Source organism: Octodon degus, unplaced genomic scaffold (assembly GCF_000260255.1).
Source record: "Octodon degus isolate 3935 unplaced genomic scaffold, OctDeg1.0 scaffold00003, whole genome shotgun sequence".
Classification (NCBI taxonomy): domain Eukaryota; kingdom Metazoa; phylum Chordata; class Mammalia; order Rodentia; family Octodontidae; genus Octodon; species Octodon degus.
Window position 1 is genome coordinate 12,755,956 of NW_004524579.1, and position 18,902 is coordinate 12,774,857.

Below are 18,902 nucleotides of genomic sequence, written 5' to 3' on the forward strand. Positions count from 1 at the left end.
TCTAGCTTATTCATGAAGGAGTCGGTCTCTCCAGCGAGCAGGTCTGTGTTGTAGGCGATGGGCTTATACAAGCTGAACCATTGCTGTAAGGCAGAATTGAAAGAAAGAGTCAAAATTCAAAGGTAATTGCCATTCCTAACAAGGCTGTGGAGGGAGAGAGCTGGGGACAACAGAGCAAAGAGAATACAGGTTGAGCATTCCTAACTGAAACTTTTTGAGTGTCAACCAAGAAAGCCTATGCACATATTTCAAAATTAAAAAACTTTGAAATGTGAAATACTTCTGATTCCAAGCATTTCAGATAAGAGTTTCTCAATCTGTGTTCATTTTAATGAAAAACTGCCTTCAAAACTCTTAGCTCTTCACTAAGAGAAAGTGATGACAGACCCATCTATTCTTGGTCAAATACACATGTTTTGAAAAGTCTAATCAACTCTAAAATAAATGCAGTATGAGAACTAAGAATCTAAGCATACTGCTTTCCTTCTGTTATGGTTTATGTCTAGGTGTCCCCCCAATGCCTCATGCAGTCATGGGGTGGCTTTTGGAATTTGTGATTGATTCATGATCCAATCCTGAGATTATGGGCGTGAGTGCCCTGGGGCAAACACTCTGCATTAAAATGTAAGGAGGAGAGAGAAGCTTGCTAGCTGCCTAAGCTGCTGCACTCCCTTTGCCCCTTCCATGAATGGCTGCTCTGTGCTGCCATGTGCCATTCTGCCTTAGACCCAGCTGAGTATAGACTGAAACCTCCACTGATTGTGAGCTAAACAAACCCTTTCCTCCTTCATTTTGGGTGTTGGGTATTTGTCCTAGCAATGAGAGAAGAGTAACTGAGACACCTTCTGACCTAATGAGTCACCCGGGGACAGTGTCCCTCTGATTAGTCCTCAAAGTAGCTATTCTTCATCAGGTAGATTCTGGTGGCACCCCACTCCTCACCCTCTACCCCAGGACAGGTACAACAGAGGCCACTGTGAGCTTTCCTAGGGGAAGATATATATATGCTGGTGTTTTCTTCCTCACTACTTTTCGAAGTAGCTGAGGGAAAACAGCATCCTAATTTATTGATCTTTCTCTGATCACAACCACCTTATAATGTTGACTGGATGGAAGTTTTCATCACGTGACCTGTGAGGAAAATGAGGCCTCCTCAATGAATATCTAGCAAGATGGTACTTGAGCTGAGTCCCTAATTTCCTGCTTATTTCATGTTGTAAGAAATCACCATGAGGGAGACCAGACTGCCTCATTCCAGTCACAAATTCTACCACAAAAAGCCTTTTTTTGGGGGGGTGGGAGGTAGGGGGTGGGGAAGGGTACCAAAAACTGAAATCATGACCTTACGCTTGCGAGGCAGGTACCACGCCACTGAGCTATATTCCCCAGCTCTCACTTTGTGTTCTCAAATCAGGATGTTTAACAGTTTTACCTGGTATCTTTTCTTGAAATAGTGACCAGATTTGAAATATAAATGAGGCATATCCATACAATGGAATACTCTGTAGCTGTTAGGACAAACTGGCTGTACATATGCTAATATGGAATGATCCCAAGGTAAAAGTATGGAGTTAAAAGAATAATGTGAAGAAAAAATGTGAACAGTACATTATACTTGTGATTATGCAAAAGTTAAAAGGCTCCCCTGAGAATGTATGCATTGAGTATCTTAGGAAGATACAAAAACTAGGTTCCTCTGGGAGAACAGGGGAATAGAGATATACTTTTTTACTCTCCCTGAATACATGAAATGTCAGTCCAAAAACTAGTTAGACTTTAGCCTCTGATAACATTTACTTAAAAACTCCCAGGATGATTGACTCTGAGGGTCACCCAAGTCTGGGAATCAGTTAACTAAATATAAAGTGAGGTTGTCCATGCAATGGAATCACCTGCCTTGAAAACATGGGTTCCTGGGCTCCACCCCATGTCTCATAAACCATAAGGGCAAGGCGGCAATTTTCAAAGCAACGATTTCCTCAGAGGATTTTTTTCTTTTTTTTTTTTTTTTTTTGAGATAATGTCTCATTATTTAGTTCAGGTTGGCCTTGAACTCACTGCAACCCTGGCCTCAAACTCAGAGCAATCCTCTTGCCTCAGACTCCCAAGTGCTGGGATTATAGCTGTGTGCCACCATGCCTGCCAGAATTTTTATATACATCACATTTTGAGATGATAGGTGTTCTCCCCTTACCTTGGCCTGTGGGCTAATGCCATAGCTGGTGAAGGCATACTGCCACTGGGGCAGGCCCAGGTGGGTGATGAGCAGGCGGTAATAGGCAGTAAAAGTATCTGTGAGAAAATGCCAATATAATGCTCTATCCAGGAACCAGATTTCAGTGTCTTGTGATAATGCTAAATAACAAAAGGAAATAAACAACAGCGATAGTTTAACATTTTCTCCCTTTAAAGTTGACATACACTTATGGTTAAAAGTAAATAGTAGAGAAGATGTAAAATATACAAATTCTTTTTTCCTCTTCCAGTTTCTTGGTTTCATTCTCCAGTGGCCTCATTGGCCCATTTATTTGACAATCTTGTACATTCTTAATCATTACTCATTAGATTTATCTGCTGGATCTGGCTACCTAGAAGCAATATTCAGGCTGTCCAAGCAAATGTTCCTTTTTTGAGGGGACTCAGTGCACCTCTTCCTCACTATATTGCTTTTAGCTTTTCTAATGAAAAGAAACTCATGCTCATGTTCTCTTGAAGAGGTTCTCTTGGGTGGATCAGGCTCTCTCAGCAATCAGAAGTACTGTGAGAACCAGTTATAAAGAAATCCAGACCAGCTCACTTCTGAGAATTTTGCCTATGTGGTTGTATGATGGCCTGGCTGAACAGACACAGGTACTACTTCCTGTACCAGCTCTTCCTGCCTTGCATCTTCTGGCCTTCCATTCATGCTACCTCAAGCCTACCCAAGTTCATCTGCATCTAGAGAGCAGGAACTCCCCCTATGTGGCATCCATTATCCAGTCTCTTCCATTCCCAGAACTTCTTATGGTCACAAACATTTTCACTTAAATTCTGCCATTCTCCCCAGCAATCCTCACCATCCACTGTCTTCCATATTATGTCTAACACTGTTCTGCAAGAGAAACATCAGCCTGCCTTTGGGCTTTCTCTCCTTCCTTATCTCATGTAGCTCATGGAAATGAACTGTTACTCCTCCAAGTCAGTTGTTCTTCTCTTAAGATAGCTTTTATCCATTTGTCCTTTTGGTTAAATGTCTCGTTTACTCGCTTCCTCATGTCTCATTCCAGTCACAGTTCAAGATGCAGCTCACAGGCTACTCTGCTATCATTCCTCCACTTAAAGATAACCTTTTCACCCCACAGAGGTAAATGTTGATGTATCTCTCACCCCATCAGATAGAGCTAGCTGAAAAGACTGAGGCCAGCTCCGTATTTTCAAAGGCCCCCGGCCCAAACTGCTGTTAGAGGCCAGGCAGTAGTTGCTCTTAAGGGCACAGAAATAGTAGCCACTACCTGGCCCCTTTTTATTTTCCATGTAGGGTCTAGTAATTCAGAATTTATTACTGCTAACTGGCCTAGATATAGAAACTTAAAAGAGTGTCTCCTGGATGCTTATCTCATCCAGGAGCCTGCAGGAGTCTATGAACCAGTGACTTTTTCTTTCAAATTTTATTCACCTATTATCCAATCCCTTTGACTGTCCTACAGTAATTCACATATGAAGATGGCTAGACACTGGCCTCCAGGAGATTGCTTGGAACTGACCAAAGATGCTTTCTGGGTCTTTGCACATACCAGAGCGTTGGCAACATCTCAGGCCAGAGAGATATGTAGTTTATGTGTTGAACAAAGTCAGGAAGATCAAACCCAAACTGTATGGCTATGTTTGTAAAGGATTCTTACCTGGTTTCCCAGTTTTGTAGACAAGGCAAACCTTCCCATTTCCATTGCATGAATCCAGCTCAAATATCACACTTCGAGAGTCAAAATGAGGCTTCTCTGGCTGGTCATCACTGGCTGCAAATCCAGAAGTTAATGGTAAGGTTCAAACAAAGTCAACTTACAGAGTTGTACATTAAAAAAAAAAAAAAAAACCAGGAACAAGCCCTCTCTCACATATTAACTATTATTTTTAAAAGAATGCTTTTGTATGCTTTAAATACCCTAGATTTCACTGATGGATTAGGCTATCTGGGCTTTCCCATCATCTAGAGATAGGGAATCAATAACAACTATCACAAGGTTTCCACATGAAATTCCTTGATAGCCTACTTTTATCTCATAACTTATTTGCCTTCCATACCTTATCCATTTTGCACCTATTTTTTGTATCAAGGTTGACTTTGATAAAGTTTTTAAGACTGAAGAAGTTCATATGAAAAAACTTGCCTAGTAATGTCTGTCTCTACTAGTGGGTTAACATCAATTTCTGTAATCACCTTCTGAGAGCAGAGCAGCTTATGTGAAATTTTCTTTTTTGCCTTTAAAAGCTTCCTTTTATCAAAATTATTCTGGATATACTTATGATTTGTCATCAGTCTTATATCCTGGAATGGAGTTCCCTGTTATTTGTACCCCCAAAATTTTGTTCTATTCAAATTTGTTATTTTAGGTTGGCTACTGGTTATGATCATTTGTTGTTTGTTGCTTGTATGATTAGATTCATATGACCCTATCCTTAAACACTGTACCATTATTTCCCTAACCCAGTTGGGTACAGAGAACTCTAAGATGGCCTCCAAGATTACTGCCCCCTGGTGTATACACTGCTCTCCCCGAAGGCACTTGGAAATCTGTGAATATGATGGACAGCCATTCCTTTTATTAAATTACATTTTAAAAATGTTCATAGGACAGTAGTAAGAAATTTTTATGGATTAATGTGAAAGGAGTAGGTAACTAGTATTTAAGGGCAAACTTTAGCTGCTGAAAATGAATCCTGGCCTGAGGTAGACACAAAGGCCATTGCACAAGAAGCCAGAGGTATCCTGAATTTCTCAGGTAACTATACCAGCTAGTTCCAGATTTCCTGCTCTAAAAATAAATTTACTGTTTTTTAGACACTAATATGGTGTTATGATTTCTATGTAGGTGTTCTCCAACCCCCTCATTAGTAAAGCTTCAGAAAGAGAGTTGGATTATAGTGCTTTATGGCTGACTTGCTGTTAAGAGGTGGGGACCGGTTGAAAAAGATGGGTCTCTAGAGCAGTATAGCCTAGAAGAGTTTTTCTTTCTCTGATAATTTCTTCATGAAAATTTCCTTTGTTGATACAGGCTGTTCTTACATTTTATTTATTTTTCTCCCCTTAATTCCAGGCTCTGAAGAAGCTATGAATAGGAAGAGTTTTTAGCTCAAAACATATTAGAAAACATATTATAAAGCTACCTTGTCCCCTGGCTCTAAGTATGATAAAAAGAAAATCAGCAGGCTGATTTCTAACCCAAAGCAGAAGTTTCACCAGGTACCTTCATATGTATCATCCTCCAGGTCTGCCAGGGTTGGTGCATTAGGAAGTGAATACATAGAAGACTGGTTGAGTTCATTTAATTTTGAGATGCTATTAATTGCCATGTTGCCCAGCGGAATGATGTGCTCTATGGGAACATCAAAAAGAACAATGACATAAAATAACAGGCTAGTTACAATGCTCATCAAAGGGTTTCTCCCTCAATACCCAGGGAGAGCTACTGTTTGGTTGAGGCATCTGATGGAAGGTGGAAAGACAAGGATCACAAAACACTAGCTTTCAATGCAAAAAAAAAAAAAAAAAAAAACCAACAACCTGTAGGCCATGGGTGATGAACAAAACCCACTGCATTATTTGGGTGCAGATGAATAAAAACTTAGAAGAGGTACTCAAAATAAGCTGCAAAGCCTGGATTTAGGAACCTTAATTTAAAAGTAAATTATGTAATAATAGTATCACACTCTTTTCCAGTATTATATAAAAAGAATCGTATTTTCTAAAGGAGTAGCAGGTTTGATTAGATAATAGGCACTTTCTCTTCTCACAAGCTTTCAAGACAAAATTCCTCTCCCACTATTTGTCATTTATCCTTACTCAGGAGAAAGAACTTGACAGCCTTCTTGCCTCATTATAGTCTTCTGTGATTAGGGTGTAAATAACTAACAGGAAAACTGCATGTTTTCCTCATCTGTTAAAAAGGGTCCCTGTTATATAGGATGCTGGACACAAGGTGGCACACAAAGGTTTAGAAATATAACTTCTGAAAAAATAGGAATGGTTGAAGGCAATGAAACAAGTGTTGTAAGGAACATGGACTGTCAGCGCAAAAAATACTATTAAACATCAGAAACTGCCTCTTCTACTGACTTAAACTATTCAGTAAAGAATGTGCATGGCAGGGCTGGCTAGGTAGCTAAGCAGATTAAAGCACCTGCTTCGGCAGACGCAGCAATTGGGGTTCAATACCCAGCCTGCCATGCTGACCCTGCCCCTGGGGGTGCACTGAGACAATGATTGAGACTGGGTGTGGTAGTGCATGCCTATAATCCCAGTGCTTGTGAGGCTGAAAGACAGGAAGGATCACTGCAAGTCCGATCTGTGTAGTGAGACCCTATAGACCCTATAGTACTAAATACATTAAAAAAACAAAACAAACAAAAAAACCAAAACAGAATGTGTATGGTAAAGGGAATGAAAAGACCAGGACTGGATAATTAAATTACCAAAGATACTGCAATTATAAAAATGGCTCATTGATAAAATACTCATGAAAAAAGCTCCACTCTGAGGCACATTTGGGGCTGACTTATCCCCACGATGTGGGCCCAAAGAAGCTAACAATCTTGTCTCTGTCCCTTGTGTGCCACTCCAGATTCCCAAGGCCATATCCACGCTCTGAAGAAGGGTAGAAACAGAAGTGAGGAGATGTGGGTACTCTGTCTTGGGGATGTTGCTGGGGATAGAAGCAATTTAGACCAACAAAGGTGGGGCTGGCAAGTCTATGCCAGAAATGGGTTGGACTACTATGGCCAGATCAGGATATACTAGCTTATGAGCTTTTACAAAAGTCTTCAGCTAAATGTGCAATGCTACCTCTCATGTCGACATAGTATCTACAATCTCTGATATGTACAGAGTTGTGAGTTCCTACATCTGCAGTGCAAATATCTTAGCTTAGGAACACTAAAGGCTAAGATGACAGTCTGACAGCAAACTGAAGTGGACGGTAACTTAGGCTGAGGTGATATAAGCAGAAAGGGAAAGGCTGTGGTTTGAAGCTTAGAGCCTTGAAGTCCTCACCATGATGAGACTAGAGAAGGAGCCTGTCTGACAAGGGCAGCTGTTCCCAGGAAAATTGGAGGCTGGTGTTGTTGCAGACCCTGAGAAGACTACTGGTGGTGGTGGTGGTGGTAAATATGCAGCAACTTTATGTTTGAGTTGGTTAGGTTCTTTGTGTAGTGATTAATGTTTTTCTCTACCACATTGCAACAAGCAGCCTCTAATCTGAGCTTCCAGGTCAGAACCAGCTAGATACTGGAAGAGGGTGGTGGTAGCTGAAGCACTGACAGTGTTGGTTAGCTTTGGGAGAAAATGAAAACTTTTGGATATGGTATTTGATGAGCACCTATAAAAGCTGTCAAGATTCAAAGATTCTAAAGTTGTAAGGCCCTAAGCATCATCCATTCAAACTGTCCAGCATTGGGATGCTCCCCTACAGCAAGGGAACCAACTCACCATCTAGCTTTACACTCCAGGTCATGTGGAAGCCATTGGTCATCAAGTAAAAGTTCTTCATATCCTCAGGCATCATACAATTATTTTTCTAGAATTACAAACAATGGATGTGTTAGATGAGCATTGGGAAAGGGGAATAGGGCTATACCTCAAAGTGTGGGGGACCCTATTTACCAGGGTTAAGATCTCTGAAACAGAATGACTGATAATTTCCTATAAAACCATGTTAGACAGGTGCTGAGGTCTATAAGCAAACTCATCAGTTTGACTTTTATTTTTTGTCTCACCAGATAAATCAGTCTCCCACGATATGTCCTAGCTGAAAAAGGAGCTTAAAGAGAACAAGCTGAGGAGGAAACAGGAGAATGTGATGAGAGACAAAGTCTGACAATGTTAGAGCAAAACAATCATTGCCACAAGTTTCAGATCCATCTGCATATATTGTTTGCTGAAATGAATTAACTGGGAAAATGACAATATTTTAAAAGTGAAGAATATATATTTCCAAAGCATTCAAGGCAACAAAACTATTCTAGTATTTTTGACATTTCTTAGAATGTTGTGGTTATACACAAGTATTTTATATGGATAAGAAATCCTTCAAATGGTGGTGCAGAGAACAAAGGAACAACTCAATATCCTTTTAGGAAACACAAGGAGCAAACCTTAGACATTACATAATTCACATCTGTGCATAGGCTTGACCAGTCTCCTCCAGCCAATTCAAAGCACTGAGTTTACAGAAAGATGAGTTGTACAATTCCTTTCCTGGTTGTCCTAGAGTGTCTTCTTTGTAAAGTTATAGAGGCAAAAGAGAAACACATTAGTAACTCTGCCCAAACTTTTATTGGTTCCTTCTACAATCTAATATTAACCACTGTGTATTTCAGGTCTGTTTTAAGTCATCCTGTCATTGAGTTTCAGGTACCCAATGTGTGAGCAAATAGCATGCAGCAAGACAACCTGAGTGCCCTTCCCAGTTCTGTCACTAGCTGAATGACCTTAAATTCTAGGTTCAAGAATAAAGTCTAAGACGAAATCTACAAAATACTGGAGGTGGGAAGTATTTAAGCTTGACAGGAAGACAGAAGACTACAAGTTATTATCTGAAGTCACAAGATCTTCAAGTTCTATAGATGAGGAGAAAGCATTGAGCTGGCAAGTGATTTAAGCAGTTTTAGATTAGTTAATGGACAAGTGCTATTGTCTTAATGAATCATGTTTTTTTCTTTTGGCGGAACTGGGGATTGAACTCGGACCCTTGCGCTTGTCAGGGAAGCACTTATTCTACTGAGCCATCTCCCTGGCCCCTGAATCATGCTTTTAATGTTCTTTAAGAACTAGAGTATGAGTCTCATTAGTTTTTATTTTTGCTCTTGTTACCACCTAGTTACCAATCTCAAAATGTAAAGCACTGGATTCTCAGATTTCTTGGCCTAATGTATTTTCTTCTCAGTAAGTTGCAGTACTGTATTTAGAATTTAGATCTTACTTCTAGTGTTTCCTGTGTGTTCTATGCTCTGTGGTTTCAGAGAGGAAAACTGTGCATGCAGAATGCCCCTCTCCACCCCGGGGAGCCCATGCACAAGAAATCTACAGTTAACAGTGTTCTGACGAGATTTTTCTCTTCTATAGCCCCCGAAAGCTAGTATCCACTCAAAGATTTTGATCACTAGTGCCATCTTGTGGTATAGACAAGGAAAATGCTACCAGTCTGTCTCCCTTCCCCTCCCTGCCCCTCCCCTGCCCTTCCTTCCCCTCCCCTCCTCTTTCCTTTCCTTTCTCCTTTCCTTTCCATTCTCCTTTCCTTTCTCCTTTCCTTTCCCCTTCCCCTTCCCCTTCCCTTCTTTCCTTTTTGTACTGATCAATGAACTCTGTACTAAGCTATATATCCTAGCCCTTTTTATTTTAAGATAGGACCTTGCTAAATTACTCTGGGGTACTAGGACTCTTACTTAGGACTTTATGCTTGCAAGGCTGGCACTTGTGTTGTTGAGATATATCCCTGGTCCCCAAGTTTTAGTATTTTATATCAGTGTTCTTTTAAAAATTCAAAATTCATAAAAATATGAAGTCAGTGAAGTTATAAAATACATTTCAAACACTAATGTAAATTGTCAGGCAAACCAAATCCTGAAAAACGTTGTTTACATTGTCCTTCTAATATAAATGAGTGGCTGGCTGGCCCTAACCCTGCTACTTCTCTGCTGAATGTTTAATTTTTCCCAGTGGGTCTTCCATTGTGCCATTTCTAGAAATTCCTCTACCCTGGCCAGAGACCCATCCTTTACCATTTTAACTTCTTGCTTTGTTCCACAGAAGCAGCTGCCCCATTTCAAAGGGCTTCTCTCCACCAGTCTCAGCCATTCCTTCCTCTGGAGGGGGGCAGATGGAAGGGAGAAGGAGGAAGCCTGGCAGAGAGGGAATGGAGGGCAGGCATATCAAGACTGGAGGGAGAATTTGGGAAGAAGGTCAAGAAGATAGATCAATCCTCATCAGTATCTAACATAAGAGATGACTATACCTACTGCTATCTCTACCTTGTCTGAAGATGATTCTGTCACACAGCTTCCAATTTTCAATATTTTTTTCTCCTCGAAGGAGGCTAACTACAGTAGTTTCTTTAAGCTACTCTTTAAAGAGTCCAGTACAAATCTTGCTACTGCTTCATTAGTTTTGGGAGCTAACAACTTGATTCCCAGAAAACCTTCATGAGAAAGGGCTATCAAAGGCAGAGCTATCCACTGCCTCTTCACTGTCTCTACTTCTGAACAATTCTACACAATATTGTTCCTTCCACTTTTATTATTTTTTAAAAATTTATGTATCTTCTACAGGTTCTCACTATGCAGCTCAGACTCACAGTGATCCTCTTATTTTCAGCCTCCCCAGCACTAAGATTAAAGGTGTGTGCCACCATGGAGGCAGTCACTGGCTCAGCATGCCTGGGGGCAAGGCAAGAGTGGCATGTGGTGCCAGAGGTTGAACCCCGGTCAATGTGCTTGCCTAAGCAGGTGCTTGGTCCGCTAAGGTATCTTGCTGGCTCTTTCCTTCCACTTTTAGAGCCCACTTTGTCTTGGAATGGAGAATAACAGATACAGGATTAAGTCATAAAGGTGTCAAAGGATGGAAATTAATTTTTTTTTTTTTTTAAAGCAGGGATTGCACTCAAGACCTTGTGCTTGCCAGGCAGGCGCTTATACCACTGAGCTATCTTCCCAGCTTAACGTTTCTATAGATGTCTGAGCTTTCTGAGCAGGTTATTGTGTATCTTGCAACAATAGCCTAAGGAAGGGTTTGTTCATGAAGCCAACCAAGGAAGAGCACTAAAACATTCCTGGATATGTGAGGCAGTAGGGCAACACATCTACTTAAATTCATCTTGGAGCACACATTCCATAGAACAGAAAGAAAACCAGGGCTGTAAAGGAATAGTGTGAGATCCCCAGGAGAATTCTGAGTCCCTCCAACCTTTTATATGAGTTATGGGCCAGAACTATATGTTTAATATTCAGAGAACAGCAGCACAGTCTGCTCAAAAGCCTTTCTCCATACAACCACCAGTCTCTTTCTTAAAATACATGATGAAAAAATTTATAAATTTTGCTCCCATCTGGGGGCAGCATATGTTTCGATGAAGGAGCACTTTATGTGACAAAACTCAGCCAAAACAACGTTCAGAACAGTAGGGTCCTTAACTAGCCAACAAGATTTACACATGAGGGGACTCTTGGAGAAAGTGCTGTATTTGCAACTTCCTTGTTTTACAGGTTCTCGATATGGGAGCCTCAGTTTTCATACTGAAATTAAGGACTGCCTGTGGAAAAACAGGTGACCCTGAAATAATTGTATATTTTCTCTGACTTGCGTTTTATCTAATTCATCCATTCAACACTTACTGAAAGTCTGTTTTGGAAAAAGTACTCTTCTATTCACTAGAAATACCAAGAAAAGTAAGGCAAAGTGCAGAGAAGACTGTGTCAGACACATGGTTTGCTTACACAAATGTGCCTTTCTCTTCCCACTTGACAAAACATTAATTTTGCTTGAGATGGCAAAAGGTCCTGCTTTTAAGACTTCAGTTAGCAATTAATTAGTGTTGGACATTAAATTGTAAATATAAGTTTAATGAGGTTTTCAAGAAAATTTCTGCTTTCCTTTTAAAAGGAGATAAGTAGAACTAGAAATATCCCTTACTTCTGACCCAGTCCTAGCCCAGGTCCGGTGAGTGTGTGGAGAGCTTCCTGCTACCCTGCGCCGGCGGGACCAGTCCCAGCCCAGGCGCAGAGTGGGCCGGACCCTCTCCCAGCCCCTTGGGCTGCCCCCCACCACTCCACAGTGCCTCCCCCACCCCGCCCACCGAGTAGGAATTTTTGCCTTGTCCCGGAGGCCCCAGACCCAGTCCTAGCCCAGGTCCCGTGAGTGTGTGCAGAGAGCTTCCTCTTCCTCCTACTTCACCTTGCCCCCTCCAAGCACAGCTCAGGCCTGGCATACATGCCTGAGGTGTAATCCTGCAGCTGCAATCCCTGCAGGGGAGAGTGTAGAGAATAGATCCAACCAGCTAGTCCAGGAGCAGAACATCTCGCCACAGGGGCACAACAGGTTCACCCTTAAGGGCAGCAGCGGGAAGGATTGAGCACAGCAGCCAGACCCAAGCCAGACGCAGCTGGATAAGTCCAAACTTTGTAGAGCTGCACCTGAACTTCAGTACGTGCGAAGGATATAACTACAGCAAAGATCTACAACAAAGGTCAGAAGACAGTGCTACACAAAATGACGAGAAGGAACAAAATGCAACCTCAGAACCCAAGCCCACCTGTAACAAGTACAGAGGACACTAACACAGAAAAAATTGGAAATCACACAGCTGAAAGCAATGAATCAGCAGCTTCTGAAATAAAGAAACAGCTGCAGAAAGATATAGAAGACCTCAGATTGGAAATGAGAAAAGAAATCCTTGAATTAATAACTTCTGAACTAAAGAATCAAATGCAGAAACATATGGAAGAAACCCAGCGCCCACCCAGAACAAGTGCAGAGGGCACTAGCTTGGCTCAAATGCATGAATTAAGAGCGTCGATAGTAAATAAGCAACAGCAGAAAGATATAGAGGAAATCAGAGCGCAATTCTTTTCTGAAATAAAAAAAGAACTCTCAGAACTCATAGCAGATGAAGTAAAGAAGCAACTACAGAAACATAGGCAGGAAACCCAATCTGAAAAAAACACTGCAGTAGAAGAATTTCTAACTGCTTCTAAAGAAGATATTGATAAAAAAATAGAGGAGATTAGAAAAATGACGGATTCCCTGAATGAGCAATTCAGGAAAGAAATAGATCGCATGAAGCAGAGTCAAAGAGATATAGAGGAAATGAAACTCTCAATATCCCTTACTTCTTCTTCCCATCTTGTGCTTGGAGGTGACAGGTGGGACCCAAGGAGTCAACTGGTTACCACAGAGTTAAATGACAAAAAACAGAAATGATGTTTTAACATAACCAGGGTTGATGAATCAACTTCAATTGTCACCTCAAGATTTGTTACAAGAGAAATATTAATTCCTACTTGTTTAAACTATTGTTAATTTATTAGTATACCTCCTTGAGCTAAATTCTTTCCTAATTTACATGGAGACAAAAGTATACAAAATAAGTGTAATGAAGCTATAAGGGCCAAAGAGAATTAGAAGAATCTGAAGAGGGAGGTACTTTAGAATCCAAGGGAAAAAATTTATGAGTACCCAAGGCAGCTCACTATCACCTGACACACTTCCTTCCATAACAAACAACATAAAGCTATGAGGCATGCTCACAAAGTAAATGAAAGTTTACAGTGATTTTTTTTGTTAAAGACATTGTTAAAGACACTGTTAATAATTTCCCTTCCCTTGCTCTAAACAGTTTCCCATCATTCTTGCCACTTTCTGAAATAGTTCTGGAAATCACAGTTGTGCTGTCATGGCGGCCTTGATGCTCTAAAGCAATTCAAATCATTTACCGTTCATCATCATTTGGACTCTGGGCAAGAGCCAGAAGTTCTATGTTGCCAGATCTGGTGAAAAAAGGGAATGAGAACACCCTGTCATGTTTTTATGATGCTACCTTTCTATTGGATGCCATTCAGCAGTAGCATTTACTGTATTTTTTGACCATACTTTGTAAACTACTCACAAAAGAGGACTTCCATAACTGCTTCAGATTATGGCCAAAATGATGGGAAAGTGTTCAGAGTGAGGAGGGATATTTTGAGGGGAATTAACAACAATTGGTCTTTTACTGTAATAATCCTTTTTTAAACATACAACATTTTTGTTGATCAGCCCTTATACGTCACTGCAGTATTTGAGATAAGGGTTGGAGTTTACTGCTGGTGTGGTAGAGACATGCAGAACACACAGATATATCACAGCCTCATCTTTTTCTCCTTTTTTTCTCCCTGTCCCCTCCTCCTTTTGAGACCAGATCCTGCTATGTAGTTTAGGCTGGCCTTGAACTCACAGCAATCCTGCCTTAGTCTTCCAAGTGCTGGGATTACAGGTGTGCACCACCACACCTGGCTCATCACAGCTTTACAAAGAAGAGAATTAAACATACAACATTTCCATTCTGTCTCTCTAAATCAATCTTGAATCAAGAGGGACTTTGCTAGAGTTGGAAAAAGTAATAACTAGGAGATTCCTGCCAATTCTCATGCCACAGACATTGAGGCACTTGTTGCTGTAGAATCCTATGTCACAACAGGTTCCAAGCCCAATCTGGAGAGCTGTTGGGTTACCACATTACTGCATTGCTCCTGCACCCCAGAAAGAGCCCAGCCCATTATATGTCTTCCCTTACTCAGGCTCCTAATCTACAGAAACATCTTGAGACCTTCCCATACTGGGTCCTGTGAAGCACTGTCCAGGTTGCTGCAGCAGTTAAGTGGTCTCTGCCCTGTGTCCACAAAATAGTGGTAGCTCATCTTAAATTGTTCAGTCTAGAGGCCATTGGAAGCAGAAAGGTAGCTCTTTCTCATGAGTGGCCTGGACCACTCAAGTTTTACTCAGGAAGCATCTGAGAAGCCCTATCTGTCTTCTGTAGCCCCAAGAAGCAACTACACAGCCTGATCTCAAAAGCTGGACCCAGCAAGAACCTGAGAAACAGAAGCCCTCACCAACACATTTGGTCCTGAGAAGCAGCTGAGAAGTGTATTTAGGTAGATTAGCCCCCAGAAAGTTAACTGTGTGGCTCTTATACACTGCCAGTTTCCTGGTATAGGACTAAAGGCAGGCCCCAGTCCCCATTCAGGCCTGAAATACTAGTTTCCTGCCCCCCCCCCCCACTAGACATGGTATGCTACACTCACTGCCCCTCATAACCTGAGAAACTGATGTGTTGCTTATTTGCAGCTGGGTGCACTATACCAGCAGCTGCCAGTGATTCTGTCCCACCTAAAGGAGCTGCACACCAGCTGGCATTGTGATTCCCACACCTGAAACAGAGGCTACTAAGACAGCTGCAAGCCAACTGTGATTACTATTGAAGAAGTAACATGGTCCCTGCATCTTGGAACCAAGGCATATTTAAGCAATACTTTAGAAGACATCATCAGCACATTTATTATCAGAGCCACCCTAAAAAAAAAAAAAATAGAAGCAACAAACTTACTAGATGCACTCCATCAGCACATGGACACAAACATGAAAAAACAAGGTAACATGACATCTCCAAAGGAACAAAATGCTCCAGCAACAAAAAGAAAAAGAAACCACTGAATTGCCTAACAAAGAATTCTGAATGATTTTTAATGAAACTTAATTGGATAACAGAAAATACTAACAATTCAAATAATTGAATAGGGACACAATTTATGACATGAATGAAAAATTCACCAAAGAGAGGAAGAACCAAACAAAGTATGGCACTAGAGAATTCAGTAAGTGAAATAAAAAATACAGTGGAGAGCCTCAACACCATAATACAATAGGCAGAAGAAATAACTTTTGAGCTTCAAGACAAGTTTTTGAAATGACCCAGTCAAAGAAACAAACCAAACTAAAAATAAGGAAGAAAACTTTGAAACTTAGGAAACATTATTAAGAGTGCAAACCTTTTATTGCAGAAAGAGAAAAGGTAAAAGGCATAGAAAATCTATTTAATGAAATAATTGCTAAAATCTTTGGAATAGATTTCCAAAGATCCACATACAGAAAGCACAAAAGCTTTTAAAGTAAAGCTCCCTTATAAAATTCTCTGTAATATGTGATATAATCAAACTGTCAAAAGTATGAGGGAGGGCTGGGGAGATAGCTCAGTAGAATAAGTGCTTGCCTGGCAAGCACAAGGGCCTGAATTCAATTCCCAGTTCTGGGGAAATAAAAAAGTATAAGGGAAAAATAATTGCAAAAGCATCAAGAGAAGCATCAAGTGGCATATAAAGGAATCTTTTAACAAAATGATAGAATTTTTTTTATCAAAAATGATCTTGAATGCAAAGGATTACATGTCCCAACTAAAAGATACATATTGATTATACTGATAAGAAAAGCAAAACCCAATGATAAGATGCCTACAAGAAACTCATTTCATGAGCAAAAACACATACACAGTCTGAAAACAAGGAGGTAGATAGAGATTTGGATCATAAGTGTGCCTCAAAGGTCCATATGTTAAAGGCTTGGTCCAAAGCTTAGCATTATTGGGAAGCAGTGACAACTTAAAAAGGTAGCCTTTAGTGACAAGATTTAGGTCACTGGGGGTTGTCCCTGAGAGGGATATTGGGATCTCAGTCACTCCTCTTGCATTCTTTGCTTCTTGAGTATCATGAGGTGAGCTACACTGTCCCCTTCGGCCACATACACCAGACAAAACATACTACATCACCATAGCCCAAAAGCCAAGGGTGAATGGGACATGGGTTGAAACTTTCAAAACTCTGAGCCAAGATAAATCTTATTTGAAGTTGATTTCTTTTACATATTTGTTAACAGTAATGGAAAGCTAACTACTACAGCATGGAAATAGCAAAAGCAAGAGAGAGTGGCAATACTATGTTAGATAGACTTTAAATAAAAAACTATCAAAATAAAGGTCATTATAAAATGAAAATCGATTAATGCAACAAGAGAACATAACACTTATAATGGTATGTGCATCAAATGCTGGAGCTCCCAATTATCTAAGTAAACTCTTGAGGGCCTGCCCCTTAGGTCAGTTCTTTAAGTGGCTGCTTCAACAATCTGGTTCAATCCCCACAACTCAAGCCAGCCAAACCTGCCCTGAAGGCATTCAGAGCAAAAGAAAAGAAAAGAAAAGAAACAAAACAACTTTCTGTGGCTAAGGAGAGTCACATGGAGAGAAAACACTCTCTCAGGCTTTCCCAGAGAGCACGCTGGCCAAGCAATGGCCATGACTCATCCACTTGGCTGACACTGACAAAGGTTCTACAATCTGAGGTACAGGATCTCAGGATAAATCCTGAGAGGATTTCACTGACCTTATCAGACCCAAAAGCTACAACTCTTGTTGCATAGGTCCTGCTTTACTTTGGTCTTAACCATCCAGCAGAAAAGTACAAAAATGAAATATAAGAAGTAAAGCCGTGCTGTTATGTTGAGCTGTAGGGGACTCAGGTCAACAATTTCTGACATTGCCAGTTAAGCGGAAGACCCAATACTATTATGGACTACTGGACTCTTTTAGAATATTTTGCTGAGTTCACACACCTATAATATTCAAATAACGGAACTTAACAAAAAAGGGGATACAGATGAATGTCCATTTTGTATCTGTGTATTCAAAATGGTTAGGATAGATACATAGTTACATTTTCTTAATGAATAGAGGGATTTGTTCTAATAGTGTTTGTAGATAGGATATCATGTCTGCATCTTGTACAGCAATTAACCATTAGGAAGAATGTATGCAATGTGTTAATTATTGAAACTGTCCTACCAATTTGGTTTGAAACTGTCTCACTGCTATTTGTTTCTCAATAAAATTATGGAAAAAAAAATTAAACTCTTAATAGAAAAAGAGTAACAAACTCTTTAAACAGCAATAGCTAGGGACTTCAATACTTTACCTTCATCAATGGACCATTTATATATTCACATAGACATAGACATAGATACAGAAACAGATACAAACACAAACACTGCGGGGAGCAGCTAAAGCTGGAGATCGGTCATATGTACAGGGTTGAAGAAGGCCAGTTCAAGAACATAGAGCGCCTGAGACAAGTCACTGTTCCAGCTCAGAGAACACAAGCCACTCTGAGCTGAGCTAAGCAATCAAGTTGCTAGGTGCAGTAGGGGTGCATTAATTGATAATAGCCTCCTGAGTGTATAAATAAATGTGCTGCTGTTGTTGGGAAGTTCTTTTCCTCCCATCAGGAGAGAGGGCTCCACCTGACCTCAGCTTTCTGTTGTTTGATTCTTGTCTTCATTTCTTCATTTTCCACTGTCTGCCCCTGGGAAGTTAAAGAGCTGTGCTGGACATAGGGCTTGTGTGGGTTCGCATACACACACGCACAAACACATACACAACCAACAAAGAAACATCAAATTTAAACTACACTTCAGACCAAATAAACCTAAAAGGACATTAGTGGAACCAACAGCAGCAAAATTCACATTCCTGTAGAATGCGGAACATTCTACAAGCTAAACCATATGTTAGGCCACAAAACAAGTCTCAATAGAGTCAAAGAAAATTAAACCCCAGTATATATATTCTCTGGCCACAATGAAATGGAACTACAAACCACAAGAAGAACTTTAGAAATTATAAAAATACATGAAAGGTAACATTCTCTTAAACAAACAATGGGTCAGTATATAAACCAAAAGGAAAATTTAAAAATTTCTGGAAACAATTGAAAATGAAAAATATAATAAACGTATGGAAGCAGTAAGACAGAAGTTTATACTAACAAGTACCTGCATTAAAAAATAGATTCAAAAGAACCTGAAAGTACAACATAAGAAACTAGAAAAACAAGAATACACTAAACCCAAAATTACCAGGAGAAAAATAATAACAAAGATCAGAGTAGAAGCAAGAGACTAAAAATAGGATTAAAAAAAAAAAAATCAATGAAACAGAGTTGATGTTTTGAAAAGAAAATTGACAAAATTGTAGGTAGACTAACCAAGAAAAAGAGAGAAGACCCAAGTAAGATCAGTAATGAAAAAGAAGAGGTGGGCTGGGGAGATGGCTCAGTGGAATAAGCGCTTTTCCAGC

The 18,902-nt window shown here is 40.3% G+C and overlaps 1 protein-coding gene across 1 annotated transcript in view; it reads right to left on the minus strand.

Annotated features, from left to right (window-relative positions):
* Tpgs2 (tubulin polyglutamylase complex subunit 2) overlaps positions 1 to 18,902 on the minus strand; it is a 38,547-nt gene that overhangs the window by 816 nt on the left and 18,829 nt on the right. Inside the window, exons 3-7 of the mRNA XM_004623712.3 lie at positions 7,682 to 7,769; positions 5,445 to 5,573; positions 3,882 to 3,995; positions 2,195 to 2,355; positions 7 to 83 (exon numbers count right to left, since the gene is read on the minus strand). Coding sequence (XP_004623769.1) covers positions 7 to 83; positions 2,195 to 2,355; positions 3,882 to 3,995; positions 5,445 to 5,573; positions 7,682 to 7,769 — 569 coding nt within the window. The remainder of the gene's footprint in view (positions 1 to 6; positions 84 to 2,194; positions 2,356 to 3,881; positions 3,996 to 5,444; positions 5,574 to 7,681; positions 7,770 to 18,902) is intronic.